At 35.4% G+C, this 24,476-nt stretch overlaps 1 protein-coding gene across 3 annotated transcripts in view; it reads right to left on the reverse strand.

Moving 5' to 3' along the window:
* SMC5 (structural maintenance of chromosomes 5) overlaps positions 1 to 24,476 on the reverse strand; it is a 96,026-nt gene that overhangs the window by 15,798 nt on the left and 55,752 nt on the right. For all 3 annotated transcript variants that reach the window (XM_068552320.1, XM_068552319.1, XM_068552318.1), the window contains 7 exons: positions 24,089 to 24,202; positions 15,099 to 15,193; positions 14,322 to 14,454; positions 11,466 to 11,639; positions 9,984 to 10,153; positions 7,451 to 7,574; positions 6,985 to 7,107 (listed from right to left, as the gene is read on the reverse strand). In XM_068552320.1, the coding sequence (XP_068408421.1) occupies positions 6,985 to 7,107; positions 7,451 to 7,574; positions 9,984 to 10,153; positions 11,466 to 11,639; positions 14,322 to 14,454; positions 15,099 to 15,193; positions 24,089 to 24,202 (933 nt within the window). The remainder of the gene's footprint in view (positions 1 to 6,984; positions 7,108 to 7,450; positions 7,575 to 9,983; positions 10,154 to 11,465; positions 11,640 to 14,321; positions 14,455 to 15,098; positions 15,194 to 24,088; positions 24,203 to 24,476) is intronic.

Genomic DNA, 24,476 nt, shown 5'->3' on the forward strand with positions numbered 1-24,476 from the left:
GTTCTGAAGTGTAACTAATGAATAAATAACCTGCACATATATAAAGTGTACAACTTGATGAATTTTGACAAATATGTACATCAGTGAAACCATCACCACCAATAATGAACATATCTATTGCCTTCAACAACTGTGTATCCCTCTGTAATCCATCCCACTGTACCCTTTGCAGGCAACCACTGATTTATTTCAGTCACTAAGCATTCTGCATTTTGTAGAATTTCATATTTTTTAGCTATTACAGAGAAAGTTGCTACACATTTGTGTACCAGTCTTTCATGGACGTATGCTTTTATTTCTCTTGGGTAAATACTGGGAGAGGAATGGCTGGATCACACGGCAGGTATATGTTTAGTATTTAAGAATCTCTCAAATGGTCTTCCCAAGTGGTTATTCACTTTAAATCTCTACTAGAAATGTATGCAAGTTCCAGATGCTCCACACCCTCACCAGCACTTTGGTCAGTCTTAAAGTTTTAAATCATTCCAGTAGGTCTGTGGTGATAGCTCATTATGGCTTTAATTCACATTTCCCTACTGACTAATAAGGTTGGGCACCTATTCATGTGCTCATTTGCTCTCTGTATACTTTAGTGAAGAATATGTTTAAATCTTTGGCCTGTTTTTTTGACTGAACTGTCTTCCTTATATTGATGATTGTTAAGAGTTCTTTTTATACTATCTATCGGGGGTCAGCAAACTTTTCCTATACAGAGCCACTAAGTAAATATTTTAGCTTTTGAGGGCCACATACAGTCTGTCACATATTCTTCTTTTTTTTGGGTGGAGGCTTTTAAAAATGCAGAAACTATTCTTAGCTAGCAGGGACTTTACATAAACAGACCTGAGGCTAGATTTGGCCCAGAGTAAGAGCCCTTCATCTAAATACAAGTCCTCTGTCAGATGTATGTTTTGCAAATACATTTCCCCAGTGTGTAGCCTGCCTTTTCTTAATAGTGTCTACTGAAAAATTTTTAATTTTGAGGAAGTACAACTTCTGATTTCTTTCCCTTTATAATTCATGCTTTTAGTGTTCTATTTATTCTATTTTGTCAAAACTAAGATCACTAAGATTTTCTCTTATGTTTTCTTCAAGAAGTTTTATAGCTTTAGTTCTTACATTTCAGTCTATGATCCATTATGGTATGAGGTAAGGGTTGTGGTTCATTTTTTTGTATGTGACTATTCAACCGTCCCAGCACTATTTGTTAAGCTATTCTTTCTACATTAAATTTCCGCAGTATCTTTGCCAAAAAACAACTGACTGTATATATGTGTATCTATTTCTGGATTCTCTGTTCCACTGATCCATATGTCTATTTTTACACCAATACAATGGTGTCTTCATTACTGTAGCTTTGTAATAAGTCTTAAAATTAGGTAGTTTCTGTCATACAATTTGTTCTTTTTCAAAGTTCTTCTAAGACCACTGCATTCTAGAATAAGCTTGTCAACTTCCAAAAACTAAAACCCTTCCAAAAACTCTGCTAGGAATTACTGTATCTACAGATTTGGAGGAGCACTGACATTCTAACAAATCTTGAATCATGAACACAATCAATTCCGTTTACTTTTGTAGTTTTTAGCGTATAGGTCATATATATTGGGATGGCCAAAAAGTTCGTTCGGGTTTTTGTACCAGCTTGCAAATCCGAATGAACTTTTTGGCCAACCCAATGTATATAATTCCCTACGTACTTAATATTTTTGATGCTATTGTACACAGTATTCTTCTTAAATTTCAGTTTCAAATTGTTCATTGCTAACAGACGGAACCATAACTGATTTCTACATATTGAACTTGTATCCTGCAACCTTGCTAAGTTCAACTAGAAGCATTTCTGTACATTCCTTAATACTTTCCACAGAAATGATCATATTTGTCTGAAATAGGCAAGTTTCTTCTCCCTTTTCAATATGTAAGCCTCCTCTTTTTCTTTCCTTACTGCACTGGCTAGAACCTCCAGCACAATGTGAAATAAAATTGGCGAGAGTGAGCATTTTCCTTGTTTCCACCACTGAATATGATATGAGCTATTTGGTTTTTGGTAGATGCCCTTTGTCAGGAGGATGAAGTTTCCTTCTATTTCTAGATGCAGAAAGTTTTTATCATACAAGGATACTGGATTTTGTCAAATGTTTTTTCTGCATATATTGAGATGAGATGATATGGTTTTTCTCTAGTTAATGTGGTGAATTTACACTTACGAATTTCCACATGTTAAATCAACCTTCTATTTCTGGGATAAACTCATTTGGTTAGGATATACTACTCTTATATATTGCTGAATTTGATTTGCTAACATTTTATTAAGAATTTCTTCATCTATGTTCATGAGAGATACTGGTCTGTAGTTTTCTTTTGTCTGGTTTTGATATCTAAGGCTGGCCTCATATAATGTGTCAAGTATTCCTTTCCTTTTCACCTTTTCTAGACTTTAGGTAGAACTGATATTAATTCTTTTAAATGCTTGGTAGAATTCACCAGTGAAGCCTCTGGGCCTGTAGTTTTCTTTATGGGAAGGCTTTTAACTACAAATATGATTTCTTTAGTAAATATAGGGCTATTCTAATTAGCTCCTTCTTCAGTGATCTTTGATAGCTTGTATCTTTTAAGAAATTTGTTCATTTCAATGAACAAATCCTTTTAATGTCTGTAGGATTTGTACTGTTATGCTCTCTCCTATTAAATTCCTCTTCCCTACATCGTGGCCTGGAAACTCTCCAGGCAATAAGCTAAGGCAATTGTAGAGCTCACCTGGTTCTGTTTTCCCTTCTCTTAGGGAATCACTGTCCTGTGCTGCCTGTTATTCAATGTCTGAAAATCTTTGTTTTATATACTTTGTCCCATCTTGTAGTGGTTTAAAATAAGAGCGTAAACTGAGCCCCTGTTTCATGATGGCCAAGAATGGAAACATTTACTTTTTATTATGGGAAATGTAGAAATATATGAAACAGGAGAGAGAACAGTATAATAAACCTTTATGTATCTACCATCCAGCTTCTTCAAAAGTTCTCAACTCATGACCATCATAGTTTCATCTACACTCCCTCCCCACACGGCCCCCTCCCTGGATTATTTTGAAGCAGTTCCAAACATTAGTTTCTTTGTAAATATTACAGCAATGTATTTCTAAAAGATAAATCCATAACCACATTATCAAACTTAAAAAATACTATCAGTAAACTCTAATATTATCAAATATTGAGTCAATATTCAAAATTCCATTTCTTAGAACTTTTTTAAGTAGTTGCTTTGTTCAAATCAGGATCAAAATAATGTCCACACATAGTATTCGGTTAGTACGTTTTTTAAGTCCCTTTTAGCTTATACATTTCCTCTCCCCTTTTTATCTGAGTTATACAGTACTGCACTGCCCAATAAAGTAAGGCACAAGTCATATGTGACTAGAGTTCTGAGAAACTAAATTTTTAATTTAAAATAATTTAAAATTTAAAATCAATATTCACTTTAGCCACCGGAAAATGTTTAGAATAATCTGAGTATATGAATTTACTTTTGCAACTCTTAAGTTTTTATAAAATCTAATATTTCTGAGGGAAATTTATCATCCGAATTCACATGTGTTGTAAGTATTTATTACAGTATTTTGAAGGCTTATTATAAAATTGTAAAATATCTCAATAAGTAATTTTCCAATATTGATTACATGTTGAAATAACATTTTAATTTATTGAGTTAAATACACTATTAAATGGATAGATAATTTTACCTATTTCTTTTTACTTTTTAAAATTTGGTCACTAGAGACTTTATAATGACATACAGCTTGCACTATATTCCTATTGGACAGTGCTAAAGTAAATGATTTGTCCCTATACAGTCCCTTACGTTCTACATTTTGCTTACTGTATTCCTGCGGAGTCATTTAGCATATTTTTTGTTCCCCTGTATTTCCTGTAAACTGGCAGTTTTAGAGCGATGGTTCTGAAATGGGGGCAATTCTGCTCCCCAGGGCAGTGTCTGGAAATATTTTTGGTTGTCACAGCTGAGGGAACAGTGTACTACTGGCATCTAGCAAATAGAGGCCAGGGATGCTGGTAAAGACAGCCCCCCACAAAAAGAATTATCCAGTTCAAAATATTCATAGTGCTGAGATTGAGAAACCTTGTTCTAGAGGCTTAATCAGATTGAAATTTGATTTTTTCATAAGATTAGTTCATAGGTGGTGCTGTGTTATGTCCTTCCATCAGGATACACATAAATAAATATCTGGCTATCTTTTTGTGATGTTAGCAGCTAATGTGATCCACTGATTCATTAGCAGCTACAAGGTGGTGATATTCTAACAGTATAATTCCTTCTGCATTTATTAACTGAAATACTTCTGTAAAGAAAAACTTCCCCATCTCATTTGTTTATCCTAAATAGTTCACATAAAAAAGCCAGCATAAATGCTAGATTCTTTCTTTGCCATTTTTCAAAATCATGAGCTTGTTCCCTAATATCCTCCAAAGGTGACCATTATTATTTTAAGCATCAATTATGAAATTCATAGGTTTATCATATATTTTTGATAAATATTTTGAGTCTTTTTGACCCCAAAAGATCCCTTGTGCTCATTGTCCTTTCATTTTAAACCTTTTTGAATCTCTTTCTTTTAGATGTACCTCTCATATTATGCATAGTATTGGAATTTACTTCAAAAAACTTTTTAAGAAGATAAATTGTCTCCATTTATATTTAATGATATGACTGATTGATGTTTGGCCTAAGTTCTGCCATTGTTTTGTCTTAATATGTATATAAGTTAAATTAAATATCTAATCTTCAGTGATGTAATCTGTTTTATACTGTCCCCTTCTCCCTTTTTCGTCTATTTTTGGCATTTAGGAAAGCTATTTTTATTTGAAAGATTATGTGCAAAATATCTTATACAATATCCTTATGGCCTTAATATCTTTTTTGAGATACTGGTTCCTACTATAAACAATATTGAAATTCTCCCTCATTTCCCTCTCCCAAAGCATCTAATCTGAAGTAGTACCCCCTTTTATTTCCTGATAGTACCTATAGGACAATCAGCAAATATATTCCATTTTACTTACACTGTCTCCCTTCTCCCATGTTTAGAGTGTTGTGCCTTTAGCTACTGTGTCAGCCTTATAATCACATGATACATGCTTACTATCCCCCTAGTCTATCCTGTAGTTCTAGTTCTCCTCAGTAAGCAGCTTTGTTCTGCAAAGCAGTTTCGGTTAATTTGAGAGTTCACAGGCCCTGAACCACCACCCCAGCACCACCTGACCTTTCTTGAGTCTACAGTCACCTCCCAGTTTCAGCTGCTCTCAAATTGGTCTGCTGAACTTTCCACACCAAATGGGGCCTCTTTTCTGTAGAGATGAGTACCTGTTGGTGACTTGATTTTTGGAGTCTTGGAGCCTTCCCTCTGCTTCTTACCACATACTTTTTTGGATACCATACCAGTCTTGATGCTGCTGCTGATTTGATCTTACCCACCTATATTCTGGAGTTCATGGGTGTTGTAAAATATAGAATTTGACTGATGTTTGTCCCTGGTTCTTGGGAGGAAGACTCTAAAACCCTAGGAATTGTCTGAGTGATAGGAGTGTCTGTCTTTGTTATTCACGGGCCCCTACTAGGATCACACCTGACTTTACTACGCTAAGGAGTGACTGACTCAGGATGGGGGAAGGCAATGCCAGAAAGACAAATCATGTGACTAGAGGGCTGGGGCTTTAAGTCTTATTATTGTCCTCCCAATCTCTTGAATTCCAGGGAGGAGGGCTGGAGGTTGAGTTCAACCACACAGCCAATGATCCAATCAATCATGCCTAGCTAATGCAACCCCAATAAAAATCCTGAACACTGAAGCTCCATAGAGCTTCTTGGTTAGTGAACACACTGATGCTAGGAGGGTGACACATCCTGATTTCACCAGAAAAGTGTACAGAAACTGTGTTCAGGACCCTCCCAGACCTCACCCTACATGTCTCTTCATTTGACTAGTAGGGATTTGTATCGTTTATAATAAAACTGTAATTGTTAAATATAGCCTTTTCTTCAGTTCTGAGTCATTCTAGTTAATTACAGAACATGGGGGAGTCATAAGAACCCTTGAATTTGTAGTCAGTTGGTCAGAAGTGCAAGTGGCCTGGGGACCTCTGAACTTGCAGCTAGCGTTTGAAGTAAGGGTAGTTTTATTGGGGACTAAGCCCTTAACTAGCCTGATGTTAACCCTGGGTGGTTAAGTGTGAGAATATACTGCAGTACACCTAGAGGGATACCTTACAGCTTGGTTTGTTGTATATGTTGTCCATGGGTTGTTAACTGTTATGTTATCCTAGGTGCTCTTCTATTTTTGGGAAAGGATTTGGAAGACTCAAAAACTATGTCACTGTTACACTAACTCATTTTGTTGCTAGTTCTTCTTTGGAATTTATGTTAACTTAGTACATCACCCCCGACCCCCCACTATTTCAATATTTATCATCGTTTCACAGATATTAACAGAAGATTAAATCACCAAGATTACACACTAAGGCCACTCTTAGTGTTGATTAGAACTCATCTGCAGTTTACTTTATGGGATACAAACGGCAATAAAAGCTACTAGTTGCTGCTTGGTAACAGTAACAACTATAATTTATATTGGTTAAGAAAGCAGACCATGAGACTTTGGTTTTCAAGTGACTAAATCGGGGACTCTAATTCTCTTTTTTGATTATTACCACCCCTCCCCCAATCAAATAACATAAAATGCAGAATACATACAAAGCGTTTAAAATATTGCTTCCTCATCAGCAGGATGCATTAAATTTGTAAATTAAAGAGCACAAAAAACCTGCATATTGCAAGGCATGAGATATATATATATATATATATATATACACACACACACACACATATACGTATATACATACACACACAGCTCCCCCCCCACACACACATTTTCAAACTGGTCTGAAGCCCCAAAATAAAAAATAAAAGCAAACATTTTACCTCTGTGAGACGTAGCTGTGATGAAGCAGCCATATAATCTGATTCTAATTTGTTCTTCTCGGAGATCACTGTAGTATTTTGAAGAATTAAATCTACTTTTTGTATATGCAAAGAAGTACAAATCTAGGAATAAAAACCCCTATGAGTTTGTTTTACAACTAAGAAAAACAATACAGTTTCTTTTAAAAAAACAAAATTATAAACCATGAAAAAAATAACATTTTTCTAATGTGACTGATACCTCTCTCAAATAATTATTCTAAGAGAATTTTAAAGTTTTCTTGTATATTTGAGTCATCTGGAATAAAATAATTTAGCTTAATGAGTGCTTTAAACCAATTTACTGATCTATAATGAGAAATGTCAAACAACAGAGAGCTGAAATTACTGTTGAAAATCTCTTGCTAAGATTTTGCTGTCGACCTGCAACAAAAAAAATATGACTAAAATTAAGAAAATGGCTTACCTTTATCAGGTTTGTTAATTCAGTAACAAGTTTGGCTTTTTGAACATTTATTTCTTTGATTTTGGTACTTGCTTTTCGCTCTTCCTCTTCAAGGTTGCAAGTATCCTGTTCCATCAGCTTTAAACTGTATGAAATGCATAATGATGTGGAAATCAGAGAAAACACAAGGATTGAGCCCAAATTCTTAGGTCCCCTGCTGCTTTACGGGTGAGCTATTTAGCAATGCTACTCAGATGTTAACTGCTAGCTTCTAGATTAAACAATCGTTTTATGCAACCACTCAAGATTGAAAAGTATTTTTTGAGATAGAGTGTGTGCCCAGCATAATCTAGGTAATGCTAGTGGCTAATGGTATAGGATCTGGAATCAGAAAGATGGATTTAAATTTCCTCTTTGCCACTAATGAGCAATATAACTGAACAAGTTACTCTTCTGCGCTTCAGTTTCCTCATCTATAAACTGTAAATAATAATAGTACTTCTCCTGCAGGGCTCTGGTGAATACTAAAAAAAGGCAAATTATGCAACACAGTATAGTGTCTGGCCCATAACTGATAAACACTGTTTATAAATATAGTCCCTTCCCTTACGGAGCTTAACTGTGGAGATCTGATTAACAGGTAAAAAAAATATAATGAAAAGGCAAATACAACAATCCTAAAAGTTAATACTTTGCTCTTTAAGATGAAGAAACTAAGGCTCAGAAGTTGTTACCTAAGATCCCAGCTACTAAGTTGTAAGATGTGTTTGACATCAAAGTCCAGGTCTTTCCACTACATCATGTTGCCTCAAGGGAAAAATCAAGAACAAACGATGGAAGCAATAATAAACAAGAATGAGTAAGTTCAGTGGATGCTGTAGAGAGTGGACTGAATGGTACATGAAGAGACTTTGGGGAAGACAGGGAGGAAACAGAATGGGTGGAGTGAAATAAGATTTTGAAAAACTTGAAAGCCAATCTAAAGGAAAGCAGTATTTAATTAAATTTCATGTAGTAAAGGTAGGATGCTATAACAGATATTCTTGAAGGGGGTAGGAACATGAAAAGAAGATAAACTGGATGACAGTATTCTGGATGCCCTGAATGGAGAAGGAGACTAGTCAAGTAGAGACCACTAACCATGTCACCACTGCAGTATTCCAAAGTGAGTAACTGGAGGTATGAGACAGCAGGATGACAATGGACATGAAAGGTTACTGCACTACAAAAAATCAACATTACTTTATGAGGAGAAAGTTTAGCTTTAGACAATGAGTTCAATACAGCAGTCCAACAGTAAACGTCTTGTAGATGACTGAAGATAGAAATGAAGAGTTAAAAGTAGAAAAAAATTCTAGGCAGTTAGACTAAATAGTTGTATCTTGCTTTAAGCAACCAAGGTACATTATTTAAACAAAAGTTAATGGGCAATTGTTTGCTTAAAATTTTTTTTTTCTTAAAGCATTTTAAATATGATTTAATTTATGAATGTGTTTAGAAACACTATTATATTAGATCAAGGTAAACTTGTACCTTATTCAAGGCAATGAGCTGTCATTTATTATGTTATTAATATCTATATCTTTATTCTATAGCAAAGAAGCATAAAAGAACAATCACAACAAAAAGGTCTGTGCTGTGTCATGACTGACAGGACATGGGAAAAGCCTTGAAACTGGAAGCCACAGTTCCTTTCCCCTAGACTGAACACCCTAATAGCTTTTATCCCATCTTATATATTCCAAGTTTCTACAAAATATCTAAATTCAAAATAAAACAATAAGTTCTGAGAACAATTGCCTGGGATCTCACAGTAAGCTAGCATAATGTAACAAAGTCATTCGTGGGTGAATGATGCACTTAAAGTAATGTAAGAGAGTGCACAACTTCACTGATGAGTTCACATTCCAGGTTGCAATTAAACTTTCACGAACCACACCTTGGCAAGTTTTGATGTAACATTAAAGAATACATACACTGAAAAGTCTATTAAAGCACTTCTCCCTTCTCCAGCTGCATACCTATGTGAGGCCAGATTTTCTTCATATACTTCAACCAAAACATCTCACAACCAAGTGAATGCAGAAGCACATATGAAAAACAACTGACTTCATCTAAAGAGATTTACAAAAATGTAAAAACAATGTCATTCTTCTTGCTAAATGTATTTTGTTTGGAAAACGGTTTCATAAATATGTTAATGTATGACTTGATTATCATTTTAATGAATTATTTAATTTCTAATTTGGTAAATATCAATAGATATAATCCATAGAAACAAAACTTCCTCAAGGTCCTCAATAATTTTTAAGAATAGAAAGGGGTCCAGGGATGAGAACAGCAGATCAGGGAACAGAAAAACTCACACCACTTAAGAGTCACCTCCCTTTGTCCCATGTTTTGGGTAGGAGGAGGGTGTAAGTTTGAGAGAGAAACTGTACACAGAGTGCTGGTGGGAATTGTGTCATCATTACAATGTATAACTAATAATATCCTTATAGTGCTTTTGTACCACCCACCCAACCCCCTTACCCCAAAACAGGCTGAAAGATACCTTCCTAGTTTGGAACTAATTTTTTGTTCCAGTTGTCTTTTCTTGGTGTTCCTTTCAAGAAGCTCCTTCTTCTTTTGTCTAAGTTCATTATCTTTGTGTTCTAGATGTTTGTTGGTCTCACGTAAGGCAGTCAACGCTGATTCCACTGCTTGCAATTTTCTATTAATTTCCTATGGAATATGCAATATTGTTAGTATATTTAAAAAACAGGCTAAAGTATTATAACTCCAGTTAATATTCTTTATTAATACTCAAATCGAAATAACCAATCTTTAACTTAAATATAAGACATAACACCATACATTCTCCCGACATAAATCATACCAATGTTTTCTTAGGTCAGTCTCCCAAGGCAATAAGAAATAAAAGCAAAAATAAACAAATGGGACCTAAACTTACAAGCTTTCGCACATGCAAGGAAACAAACCATAAACAAAATGAAAAGACAACCTACGGACTAGGGGAAAATATCTGCAAAGGATGCAACTGACAAGGGCTTAATTTCCAAAATATACAAACAGCTCATATAACTCAAAAACAATCCAATCAAAAAATGGGCAGAAGACCTAGATAGATATTCTCCAAAGAAGATAAACAGATGGCCAATAGGCACATGAAAAGATTGTCAACATATTGCTAATTATTAGAGAACTGCAAATTTAAACCACAACAAGGTACCACCACATACCAGTCAGAATGGTCATCATTAAAAAGTCTACAAATAACAAATGCTGGAGAGGGTGTGGAGAAAAGGGAACCCTCCTACACTGTTGGTGGGACTGTAACTTGGTGCAGCCACCATGGAAAACAGTATGGAGGTTCTTCAAAAAACTAAAAATAGAGTTACCATATGATACAGCAATCCCATTCCTGGGCATATATTCAGACAAAACTATAATTTGAAAAGATACATGCACCTCAATGTTCATAGGAGCACTATTTACAATAGCCAAGACATGGAAACAACCTAAATGTCCATCAACAGATGAATGGATAAGGAAGATGTGGTACATACATACAATGGAATACTACTCAGCCATAAAAAAGAACAAAATAATGCCATTTGCAGCAACATGGATAGACCTAGAGATTATAAGTGAAGTAAGTCAGAAAGAGAAAGATAAATACCATATATCACTTATATGTGGAATCTAAAATATGACACAAATTTATTTACAAAACACACTCACAGACATAGAGAATAGATATGCGATTGCCAAGGGAAAGGGGGAGGCAGGGGATGGATGGATTGGGAGTCTGGGATTAACAGATGCAAACTATTATATATAGAATGTATAAACAACAAGGTCCTACTGTATAGCACAGGGAACTATATTCAATCTCTTGTAATAAACCACAATGGAAAAGAATATGAAAAAGTATATATCTATAATGAATCACTTTGCTGTACCCCAGAAACTAATGCAACATTGTAAATCAACTGTACTTCAATAAAAAAAAATTTTTTTTTAAATGACCAACCTTTAGCTGTTCTTCTAAGTGTCGTCTTTGCTCTAGATCCACAGTGACTGTGAGAAACTGGGCTACCTTTAGGGATGTGTTACTAGAAATAACTTTGTTTGAATAAAAAGAAGTTTTCACCACAAACTTTTCTTCTGCTGTATAAATTTGTTTTAATCGGGTTTCTTGTATTACCTATAATGTAAAATAAGCATTCAGTGCACATCTAAGAACAATTATGATATATTTTTAAAAGGACTAAAGAATTAAAAATACAGATCTCATGAACTTTAGAAGATCAAAATATACTAGATATACTTTCATTTATTTTTTAAAAAATGTACCCAACATCTCTAAAAAGGTGAGTGATAAAATTCAGGTTATTATTTTGGAAAACAACACTAAGGAAGAGAGAACTGGGCGAAAACCAAAACAACAACCAAAGTTGGCTATACTTCTACTTCACTATACAATCTCTCCCAAGTAAGTGTACTTTTGGGACTTTGTTTTATCTACAGAAGAGATACCAGGAGTCAGCTTCCCAGTAGATTGAACTGTGTTATCTCAACTAACACATTTACTCTCCCCTCCCCTCAGTTATATTGTTCAAAGATACATACTCTCATATTTAATTCCTGTATATTTGGGGAATACTGAATGCACACACTTTTCAAGGACTTCAAAGACTTCTTTTCGCATTTTTTGGAGATCTCTTCTCTCAAGAATTTATTTAAGGAGTTTCATAAACTAATGCACATTCTAAACACCCTAACATTGGATTTGTTACTGTTATTTATAAAGAATAGGCTGTTGTAGTTTTTTCCAGTCTCTAAAGGTTTATTACCAGTATTCTTGTGGCTTGTTTCTCTCTAGAAGTTTAAGTGAAGAGATAAGACATATTTAAGCATACTTAGTTTAATAGGGTATAAACTGGCATCCACAAATGCTGAATAATTTGAAATGAAGGGAAAGCCTAGATGAGGTTAGCCTACCCACGTTTCATGGAAATAAGTTTTAAGCACACTGAAACTGACAGAGATGGTGGGAGTGCTCTCAGAAAAAAGAACATTGTTAAGCTAAGGAGGTCAGCAGACAATTTAACCAAAGAGACCAGTCTTGGAAATTAATGAGAACAACTGCATAAATAGAGTATAATCATTTACAGAATCCAAAATGTCAGGACTTGATAATAAAGCAAAACTTACACTAAAGAATGTTATTTTTATTCTAAGGAAGAAATATAGCCATTATTGTCATTAGGTAGACATGAAACATTAAGACAGTGAATTTCCTCAATGAAGGTTTGTATCTTCTGAAAGATGGCTAAGACAATGTCAAGGGCTTTATTAGGTGTCTGACTTTGCTTTACTCTATACAATGTTATTTTTCTAGTACAGACAGTAGAGTTAAAGCTCTCTAGATGACTCAACCAAAATGTTAAAAAGTAAAGTACATAAAAATAATTCAACTTGAAGCACTGTTCAAAAAGTGAAAGGATTTTCCAAGTGCAGTACTGTTCCTTTCTGCCCCAAAGTAAAGCTATGAAAGTCCGTACCAAATTTTCTATAGTCTTTCTGCAATAGTAAAGAATGCCTACTCTCCTAACCTTCAGAGATAGCGCCCTACCTACCCCTGAAGTTATGACAGAAATTGGATCGGTCTATGTATATAGTCTTGTCCTCTTTTTTTAAACCCCATCTATGAAGACCGAAGAGAGAGGTACACCCACATGGAGAGTTGTAGTTTTGCTTTCCCCAAATGGTCACCATAATACAATTTTTAATCAAAGACACAGGCAACTTACCATAATTAATAATTTGCTTGTCTGTGCAAAATGGGTTAGTAATGAGCCCGCATTTCTATCTTCTGTTAATGAGGTATATAGAGGCCCCGAAATTACAAATGAATATCCTAGGGATACTTGTAGAATGCTTGTTAAAAAATGTAAAACACATTCTCTAATAAATTCACTATTATAAATAGCACTTAGGTCTGTAATTGGGTCCTACAAGCAGTATTAATATGGCAACTTGGTATTATGGAAAAATCTGTTCTAGAAGAGACTTCTTCCCTGTTTCTCCCTTTGATAAAAGCAATGAAGGTGGTTTGGAGTCTTAGAGATTACTTGTAAGGAGAAGAAGACTCCAAGCAGCATTAGCAGAATATAGGAACTTAAGAGTTTACGTAGCTGTACTAGACAGGAAAATGAAATCCTATTAAGGGTGGTCATTCACATGAGATAATCTTAAATGGAAACTTTAAGGGGAGGGCTTACCAAAGCAGTTCCATATCCTAGCCTACCATCCTAAAGTATAATTTGTCTGAAAAATAGAATACAGGAATTTAAATGATTAAACCATTAATGTTTGAACAAATGTTTGTCAAGCAAGGCAGAATCACGTAAGAGAGCCAGGTGTCTCTTCAGGTTTTAACTTAACTACCCTACAGGTATTAAGTTATTTATTTACTCTAGGTCAGCGGTCCCCAACCTTTTTGGCACCAGGGACCAGTTTCGTGGAAGACAATTTTTCACAGACCCGGGTTGGGTGGGTTGGGGGGATGGTTCAGGCAGTAATGCAAGAGATGGGGAGAAATGGGGAGCAGCAGATGAAGCTTCGCTCAGTTGCCCACCGCTCACCTCCTGCTGTGTGGTCAGCCTGGGGGTTGGGGACCCCTGCTCTAGGTAACTCCACACCACTCCTGTCGTAAAGTATTAGTCAACATCCACCGTCCTATGTCATATTAAAAATGGAAAATACCAAGATAATTTCTGTATGGTTAAAAACAATGACATGTTTCTTTAAATTACAAGTTTTCCTTGACTTTAAGCTAAGAAGTTTTAACTACATTTTTGGTACTGATTCAGTACTTTCTTACCCGTTCAATTCTTTCTCTGGTTCTTTCAGTTCCTACAGGAACTTCATGAATGTGATACTGGCAGCAAAGGTAACTCATGACAGGATCAGGTGCATCAAATAACTCTCGCAAATAAGAGAAAAATCCATATTGTCTGCAAGGAAAAGCAACTATTAGGTTTTTCTTCTTAAAATATCATTAAAAAAAAAAATCTCCTAGTTGACATGTGGTGACTAAACAATAAATAAAATATAAATTAACGATGGTACAGAAAGTATTTTCTTTGTATAGTTTAGTCACTTAATATTAAGTGATTAATATTCAGATTTATTTCCTTGTCAGAAAAATTTAATATTTATAATTACGAACTATTAATCTCTTCTTTTGTTGTTTCTACCATTGCTTTTATACAGAATTAAGACTTTATTTACTTATAGCTGTTTTATAATTGCAGTTTTTCCATTTGATCCTTCTGGAAATTATTTTTATATTATGAAGTGATGATTTACCCTTTTATTTTCCCAATAACTAACCAACTATTTTAGTAACTTTTACTAAGTAGTCCAGTATTATTCCACTGATTTAAAAAATCACCATCATATACTAACTGATACCTGGTCTGTTCCTGGGCCTAGATTTTTCCTTATTTTAGACTTAAGTAGAGATCCTAAAAAGGAATAATACAGCCTATAAGAAACATACTTATGTGACAAAGAAATAATTAAAATATATTTGAGAGAAATGATTATTCAATATTCAAAGTAACAGCTTAGTTCTAATAATATTTTCAAGACTTACTTGAGTTCATTCAGTGGTCTTGAAGGTGCTTTGTCTGCATATGAACTCTTAGGGGCAATAACAGCATTCACTCTTAATTTTTTATGGTCATGAACCTTAATATAAGGAAAAGAAAATATTACTTTAATTACCATATACTATCAATCAAAATGATTTTTATAGTTATGGTATTCTTACTGGCATTCATGGGATGATCAGAAATTTGAACACTGACTAGCTATTTAATGGTACTTATAAGAAAATTTTTTAGTGTGATGATATTGTAGCTATGTGTTTTCACTAAGAGTACATTTCTTCTATTATTTCCACTGATAAATTCTACCAAACAGATAAGGAAGCAGTAATACCAAAAACCCTTTTCAGAACAAGAAGGAAGGGACATTTCCCAAGTCATTTTATGATTCCAGTATAATCCTGACCAAAGTATTACAATACCCCTCATGAACACATACACAAAAATCCTTAACAAAATATTAGTAAACAGAATCCAGCAATATACACGACCAAGTAGAATTTATCCCAGGAATGTGAGATTGGTTGATTTTGAATGCTACAATCAATCCAAGTTATTGTATTATCAGAATAAAGTACAAAAGCCATATGATTTTCAGCAAACTAGGAATAGAAAGAAATTTCCTCCACCTGGTAAAGGGCATCTATGATAAGTATACAGCAGGCATAATACTTAATTGTGGAATATTGAGTGCCTTCCCCCTAAGCCTGGGAACAAGCACGGGTATCAAATCACAGCACTTCTTTTCAACATTGTCCTAGAGGTACTAGACAATGTAGTGAAGCGTAATAAAGAGGTAAAAGATTAAAAAGGAACAGGTAAAAAGATCTATTCGCAAGGGTATGATTTTCTACACAGAAAGTCCTGTGGAATCTATAAAGCAACTACTAGAATTCAAGAAGTGAATTCAATAGTGTCACAAGATACAGATCAAATGAAAAAAAATCAAATTATATCTATGTACTAGCAGTTAACAACTGAAAAATGAATTTGAGAAATCCATTTCTAAGAGTGTCAAAAATCCATAAAATACTTAGGAACACATTTAACAAAAGATGTGCAAGACATAAACACAGAAAAAATAAAACACTGCTGAGAGACAAGATGGGAATGGCGGAATGGAGGAATTTCATGGTGGCACAGATTAGCAATGTTGAAACTACTTTCACAGCCTAGAATGCTGTGACCACTTTCACAGCGTTCTACACTTGAACAAATTAGTAAATAAATTGATGATAAGGGGGAGAAGGAGGTGTTTTTCACTGCTACAGTAGGAAATTACAGATATGCAAAGGAGAAAGAGTAGAAGGTACCCTGTTGTGTTCGACTGTAATTGGAAGCATCAGTGTGAATTCATGGTGCCCTTATGCACTCTTGTTCTCCAGATAAATACAGAAATAAATATAGATATAAGGGTTTGCATGCAAGGGCTAAGAAGCAATGAGACACTAGCAGCAATGCACACGTCTAGCACACAGATCTTGGTTTCTAAAAACTAGGGTTCTTTGGGGAAAAGCCTGATTGTAAGGCCCAGACACAGCAAGGTAAAGGTACAAGTCAACACCTTGCTCTCCCCAAAAGTAAGCAGTGCTCAAAATATGTTGGCAAAATAACATACAGCGGTTAAGCTGAAGGTCTCACTGGCCAAATGTGGGACAATTTGAGCATTAAAATAAATAATGATAGTAATGGATTAAAATCCGTAAAACATAAAATTCTATGAATTTTATATGATATAATAAGTGAGTAAATAAATGGAGAAGAAAGGGCTCTTCCTTACAGAATACCAACTAATAAATATAGAAAGAATGATGAGAATCATTAATGGTTCTTAAACCTACTAGGCAGTTACATGAGCAACAGGATATTTTTAAAGGCTCAAAGTATTTCCTCACACATAATTACAAACAGAAAAATAGTTTTACTGTAATGCTTGTTTTGAGGACAAATTTATTCCAAGCAATTTATATATTAGGGGACAGTTTAAACATTATGTGACTCTCACATTTGCTTATGTACAAGTACATCCATAACAAATATAAGGTTTTCTCTAGGTGAATGCAAAAAAATTGCACCCAACTGAATGGAGCTGTGTAGGAATAGACATAATTTGTGCACAAATACACAGACACACATACATCTCTCTCAAACATCTACCAGCTACCTGAGTTCACTACCTATTATGAGCCACCCCTCAACCACATCTGGTGTTACAACTTTCCATCCAATTTTAGATAAGTGCTTTATAATTGTTTTACCTACTACACAATTCACATACGGAACCCTTCCAACGCCTACTTCCACAAGCCAACTTCAGGTCTTTCAATAAGGCACAGGGTTGTAACGTACAGTACAGGGAATATAGTCAATATTTTATACTAATTTTGTACAGTGTGTAATCCATAAAAACATTGAATTACTATCTGTACACCTGAAACTTATAAGTCAACCATACTTCAATAAACAAATAAAAATGAAAAAGCACATTTATTGTATCTGCATATTTCTTAATAATTTAACATATGTAAAACTGTGCTTCCCCCTACCACCAGAGCCCCTGTGGGTTTTTATTATACAATTTTGCATAGTACAGTAATTTTTAGGAATTATATATTGGTTATAGCAAAACCACCTGTACTTTGCTATGGAGAAATAATAAAGCAGGAGGAGACAAGACAGAGGAGTAGAAGGATGTGAGCTCACCCCCTCTTACGGAAATACCAAAATCACAACTAACTGCTGAACTACCTCTGACAAAAAAATGCTGCTACCTACCAAAAAAGATACCCTGTATGCAAAGACAAAGAAGAGCCACAACAAGATGGTAGGAGCAGTGCAATGGCAATAAAATCAAATCCCATACATGCCGGGTGGGCGACCCACAAACTGGAAAATAATTATACCACAGAAGTTCTCCCACAGGAGTGAAAGTTCTGAGCCCCATGTCAGACTCCCCAGCCTGGGGGTCTGGCAACAGGAGGAGGAACCCCCAGAGAATGTGGCTTTGAAGGCCAGCGGGGTTTGATTGCAGGAATTCCACAGCACTGGGGGAAACAAACTCCATTCTTGGAGGGCACACACAGGGCCTTGCGCGCACCAGGACCCAGGTAAAAAAGCAGTGACCTCATAAGAAACTTACCTGCTAGTATTGGAGGGTCTCCTGTGGAGGTGGGGGGGTGTCTGTGGCTCATCGTGTTGACGAGGACACTGGTGATGGTAGTTATGGGGAGTACCCATTGGCATGAGCCCTCTTGGAGGCTGCCATTTTCTCACCAAGACCTGGCTCCACCCAACAGCCTGTAGGCTCCAGTGCTGGGATGCCTCAGGCCAAACAAACAACAGGGTGGGAACACAGCCCCACCAATCAGCAGACCAGCTGCTTAAAGCCTTCCTGAGTAAACAGCTGCCCGATAAACACACCCCTTGACACAGCCCTGCCCACCAGAGGGGCAAGACCCAGCTCTACCCACCAGTGGGCAGGTACCAGTCCCTCCCACCAGGAAGCCTGCACAAGCCTCTTAGACAGCCTCATCCACCAGAGGGCAGACAGCAGAAGCAAGAAGAACTATAATCCTGCAGCCTGCAGAATGGAAACTGTAATCACAGAAAGTTAGACAAAATGAGACAGCAGAGGAATATGTCTCAGATGAAGGAACAAGATAAAACCCCAGAAGAACAACTAAGTAAAGTGGAGATAGGCAATCTACCTGAAAAAGAATTCAGAGTAATGACAATAAAGACGACACAAGATCCTGGAAGAAGAATGGAGGCACAGATCGAGAAGACACAAGAAATGTTTAACAAAGACCTAGAAGAACTAAACAACAAACAGAGATGAACAATACAATAACTGAAATGAAAAATACACTAGAAGGAATCAATAGAGTAACTGTGGTAGAACTGATAAGTGAGCTGGAAGACAGAATGGTGGAAATCACTGCTGTGGAACAGAATAAAGAAAAAAGAATGAAAAGAAATGAGGACAGTCTACGAGACCTCTGGGGCAACATTAAACACACCAACAGTCACATTATAGGGGTCCCAGAAGGAGACAAGAGATGGAAAGGACCTGAGAAAATATTAGAAGAGATAATGGCTGAACACTTCCCTAATATGTGAAAGGAAACAGTCACCCAAGTCCAGGAAGCACAGAGTCCCAGGCAGGATAAACATGCCAAGGAGGAACATGCCAAGATACATGGTATCAAAATGACAAAAATTAAAGACAAAGAAAAAATATTAAAAGCAATAAGGGAAAAGTAACAAATAATGTACAAGGGAACTCCCATAAGGTTATCAGCTAACTTCTCAGCAGAAACTCTGCAGGCCAGAAGGGAGTAGCACAATATATTTAAAGTGATGAAAAGGAAGAACCTACAACCAAGGATACTCTACCCAGCAAGGCTCTCATTCAGATTCGATGGAGAAATCAAAAACTTTACAGACAAGAAAAAGCTAAGAGAATTCAGCACCACCAGACCAGCTTTGCAACAAATGCTAAAGGAACTTCTCTAGGTGGAAAAGAAAAGGCCACAACTAGAAACAAGAAAATTATGAATGGAAAAGCTCACTGGTAAAGGCAAACATACAGTAAAGGCAGGAAATCATCTGCATACAAATATGATATCAAAACCAACAATTATGAGGAGAGCACAAAGGCAGGATACTGGAAATGCATTTTAAATTAAAAGATCAGCAACTGAAAACGATCTTGTTTATACACAGAATGCTATACCAAAACCTCGTGGTAACTGCACACTGAAAATCTACAATAGATACACACGCAGAAAAGAATAAGGAATCCAAACACAACACTACAGTTAGTCATCAAATCACAAAAGAAAAAAAGAGGAAGGGAAGAAAAAACACCTACAAAAACAAATCCAAAACAATTAACAAAATGGCAATAAGAAGCTACAGTCATCAAAACAGTATGGTACTGGCACAAAAACAGAAATATAGATCAATGGAACAGGATAGAAAGCCCAGAAATAAACCCATGCACATATGGTCAATGAATCTACAACAAAGGAGGCAAGACTATACAATGGAGAAAAGACAGTCTCTTCAAAAAATGGTGCTGGGAAAACTGGACAGCTACACATGAAAAAATGAAATTAGAACATTCTTTAACAAGATACATATAAATAAACTCAAAATGGATTAAAGACCTAAATATAAGACCAGATACTATAAAACTCTTAGAGGAAAATACCGGCAGATCACTCTTTGACATAAATCGCAGCAATATCTTTTTCAATCTGTCTCCTAGAGTAATGGAAATAAAAACAAAAATAAGCATGGGACCTAATCAAACTCAAAATCTTTTGCACAGCAAATGAAACCATAAACAAAATGAAAAGACAACCCACAGAATGGGAGAAAATATTTGCAAACAAAGAGACTAACAAGGGATTAATTTCTAAAATTTACAAACAGCTCATGTGGCTCAATATCAAAAAAAAAACAAACAACCCAATCAAAAAATGGGCAGAAGACCTAAATAGACATTTCTCCAAAGAAGACTTGCAGATGGCCAAGAGGCACACGAAAAGATGCTCAACATCGCTCATTATTAGAGAAATGCAAATCAAAACTACAATGAAATATCACCTCAAAAGAAAAAAAAAAAGGACTTCCTTGGTGCCACAGTGGTTAAGAATCTGCCTGCCAATGCAGGGGACCTGGGTTCAAGCCCTGGTCCAGGAAGATCCCACATGCTGCGGAGCAACTAAGCCCGTGCGCCACAACTACTGAGCCTGTGCTCTAGAGCCCGCGAGCCACAACTACTGAGCCTGCGTGCCATAAGTACTGAAGCCTGCGTGCCTACAGCCCATGCTCCACAACAAGAGAAGCCACCGCAATGAGAAGCCCATGCACCGCAACAAAGAGTAGCCCCCGCTTGCCGCAACTAGAGAAAAGCCCGCACGCAGCAACAAAGACCCAATGCAGCCAAAAATAAACAAATAAACAAATAAATATATTTTAAAAAAAGAAACATCACCTCACACCAGTCAGAATGGCCATCATCAAAAAGTCAACAAACAATAAATGCTGGAGAGGGGGTGGAAAAAAGGGAACCCTTTTGCACTGTTGGTGGGAATGTAAATTGGTACAGCCACTATGGAGAACAGTACGGAGGTTCCTTAAGAAACTAAAATTAGAGCTATCATATGATTCAGCAATCCCACTCCTGGGCATATATCCAGAGAAAACCATGGTTCGAAAGGATACATGCACCCCAATGTTCACTGCAGCACTACTTACAATAGCCAAGACATGGAAGCAAGCTAAATGTCCATCGACAGATGAATGGATAAAGAAGATGTGGTACATATATACAATGGAATATTACTCAGCCCTTAAAAAGAATGAAATAATGCCATTTGCAGCAACATGGATGGACCTGGAGATTATCATACTAAGTGAATTAAGTCAGACAGAGAAAGACAAATGTCATATGACATGGCTTTATGCGGAATCTAAAAAAATTGATACGTATGAACTTATTTACAAAACAGAAACAGACTTACAGACTTAGAGAATGAATTTATGGTTACCAGGGGGGAAGGGCGGGGGGGAGGGATAGATTAGCAGTTTCGGATTGACATGTACACACTGCTATATTTAAAATACACAACCAACAAGGACCTACTGTATAGCCCAGGGAACTCTATTCAATACTCTGTGATAACCTAAATGGGAAAAGAATTTGAAAAAGAATAGATACATGTGTATGCATAACCGAATCACTTTGCTGTATACCTGAAACTAACACCACATTGTTAATCAACTATACTCCAATATAAATTAAAAATTAAAAAAATGAAAAAACAAAGCAAATAGGGCAAAATGTAAATAATTATTGTAAATCTGGGTAAAAGGTATATAGGAGTCATATGTATGACTCTTGCAACTTTTCTATAAGTTTGAAGTTATATCAAAATAAGTTATTAAAAAAAATAGAGGAGCGGAGGTATAGATGAAACAATATTGGCCATGAGTCAATGTATCAATGATACTAGTATGCAGAATTCATTTAAGTTTTAAAAATCTACTGTTTTAGTGGTGGCTACACTAAATAAAATTGAATTACACAATGAGAAAGTAATTTCCTTTTCAATTCCCTTTCAATATTTCTAATCATACCAATGAGTAAGTTACATATGGTGTTATCATGTCTTTAACTCCTTATTAACTCCTTTTAAAAAAATCATATCATCTGCTTTCGAGAAGCAACAGTACAGATCTCGGATTTACTAATACTGCTTTTATTGTCTTTACTGTAATGTAAATTATGTTTTTCTAATTTGGTAATGACATTATACTTCCTTTCAGAATATTTCATTTCAGTAACAAGAAGTGAAGTGATTTAAAGAAAAATTTTAAATAATAATATAGTTAGTACCCAGATATGGCAAAAATTGTGATGGTAGTACATGGTAGTATGCAGAAATGGCAAACACCATGAAGAAGGTTTGTAAGTTACTAAAGGATGGGAAATGGTACTCTAGTAGATATAATTACAGGAGGAGGTTATATACAATATATTTCAAAATTTAAAATATACACACAAAAAGTGATACATGTAAGAGGAAGTTCTAGTCCTAATGATGAGCCCCTATGGAAAGTTGTCACAGTATAAGGAAAAAAAAAAAAAAGTCAAATTTCCAGGAACCTTTCATATTATTAATATATGGTTCAAATTCTTAGCACAGAGGAAGAAGCATGAGTTTTTGAGGCAAATCCAGTTACTCAGTGTAGGCTAAGCTGGCCATTTGCAAAATAGAAATCATCTAATTACACCTGACTCCAGGCCCTTCACACTGTGCCATGTCTCATAGACTTGTAATCCAAGTAACCTACTTCTTCAGTGACATCAGTTCAAGAACTCACTGTTTAGGCTTAAATAGTTCTGAATAACACAAATGCTTAACTTTTTGGAGACCATTTTATAATTCTGTAGATTCAACTTTTTTATCCAGTCATCTTTTATTCACATTCCCTGTCAACTCCCAAACCAGAAGGAGGGCAATACAGTAAAAGTCAAAGAAAGTAAAGATTCTTTCCAATCACTTGTGTACCAGAGAAATAGAGGACTACTTAAGCTGATTCATGGTCCTGTCCTCACTTAAGACTTACTAGAAAAAGTTTAAACAAAACAAAATCTAAACCTCATCTTTCCAGGGCTTTTTAAAAAGTAGAAGGCGTATTGCAAAAGGAAAAAGAAACCTTACTGGCAAGGATAGTAACATACATAGCTAACAATATATATTATATAGATATATAACAATATATAATAAAAACAATAGTGCCCAACACTGTTCTAAACTTTTTCATTTAATAAATTATTTAATCATCACAACCATCTTTTGAAGTAGATATTATCTCCATTTTATAGTGAAGAAGTTAAGACACAAAACATTTAGTCAACTTGCTGAAATCAGCAGTAAAGTCGGAATTCAAAGCCTGGTAGCCTATCTGTAGAATCTATACTCTTAACTAAGCCATGCTGTCTTCCAGTGGCTTATATTCTTGGTCAGTGGTGTTTTTCTAGTCAGATATAGAATTCTCATTCTTTTTAAAGTTTTTTATTTATAATAAGCTACAACATTATATTCCCCTCCAAAGAAAAACTGAGTTCATTCCAATACATTTCCAAAAAGGATGCCCAAGACCAAAGTCTCATCATTATGATGTTTCTCTTAAAACAATGTGACAGAATTACTCTTCACATTAATTCCCAATGGTAATTTCAAAAAATGTTAAAGATGGAATTATAGGCTGTTGTTCCTCTTATAAAACTAATTCAATCCTCAGTGGTACAGACAGAAAAGAAATTAGCAAATTTGAATGATTTTACACAAGAGTTACTGCTGGTAAAATAGGTCATTATCATTTTTTGCTCTAGAATGAGGTTGAAAACTCAAGCACTGGAAGCTAAGTGTGAAGTGAGTTAAAATATTACAGTACTTGCCTCTTTGAGGAAAACCTCCATATCTTCTTGACTTTCAAACACAAAAGCTCTCAAGTCATTTGATGGAATATGATTTTCAATATATTTGGCATTTTTGTTATCTTTCATATTGATCTAAACAAAACAAAAAGAAAATAAAAGTTGATTTTCATGAAATCCAAACTGACTACTAGAACATAATTATACTTAACTTAGATTTATTTAATTAGGTTAAATAAATCCTCAAGAAAAAGGCAGACCAAAAAAGAACAGTTTGGTATTGAAGAGTCAACATTTTAAAACGGCTATTTAATTTACTGTCCAAGACATAGTAAAACAAAAGCCAAGACTTTAACAGCACCTAACGCATAGTGATTTTGATACTGTCGAAGAAATAAAAAGTTCCTTT

This window comes from Eschrichtius robustus, chromosome 10, assembly GCF_028021215.1.
Source record: "Eschrichtius robustus isolate mEscRob2 chromosome 10, mEscRob2.pri, whole genome shotgun sequence".
Taxonomy (NCBI): Eukaryota; Metazoa; Chordata; class Mammalia; order Artiodactyla; family Eschrichtiidae; genus Eschrichtius; species Eschrichtius robustus.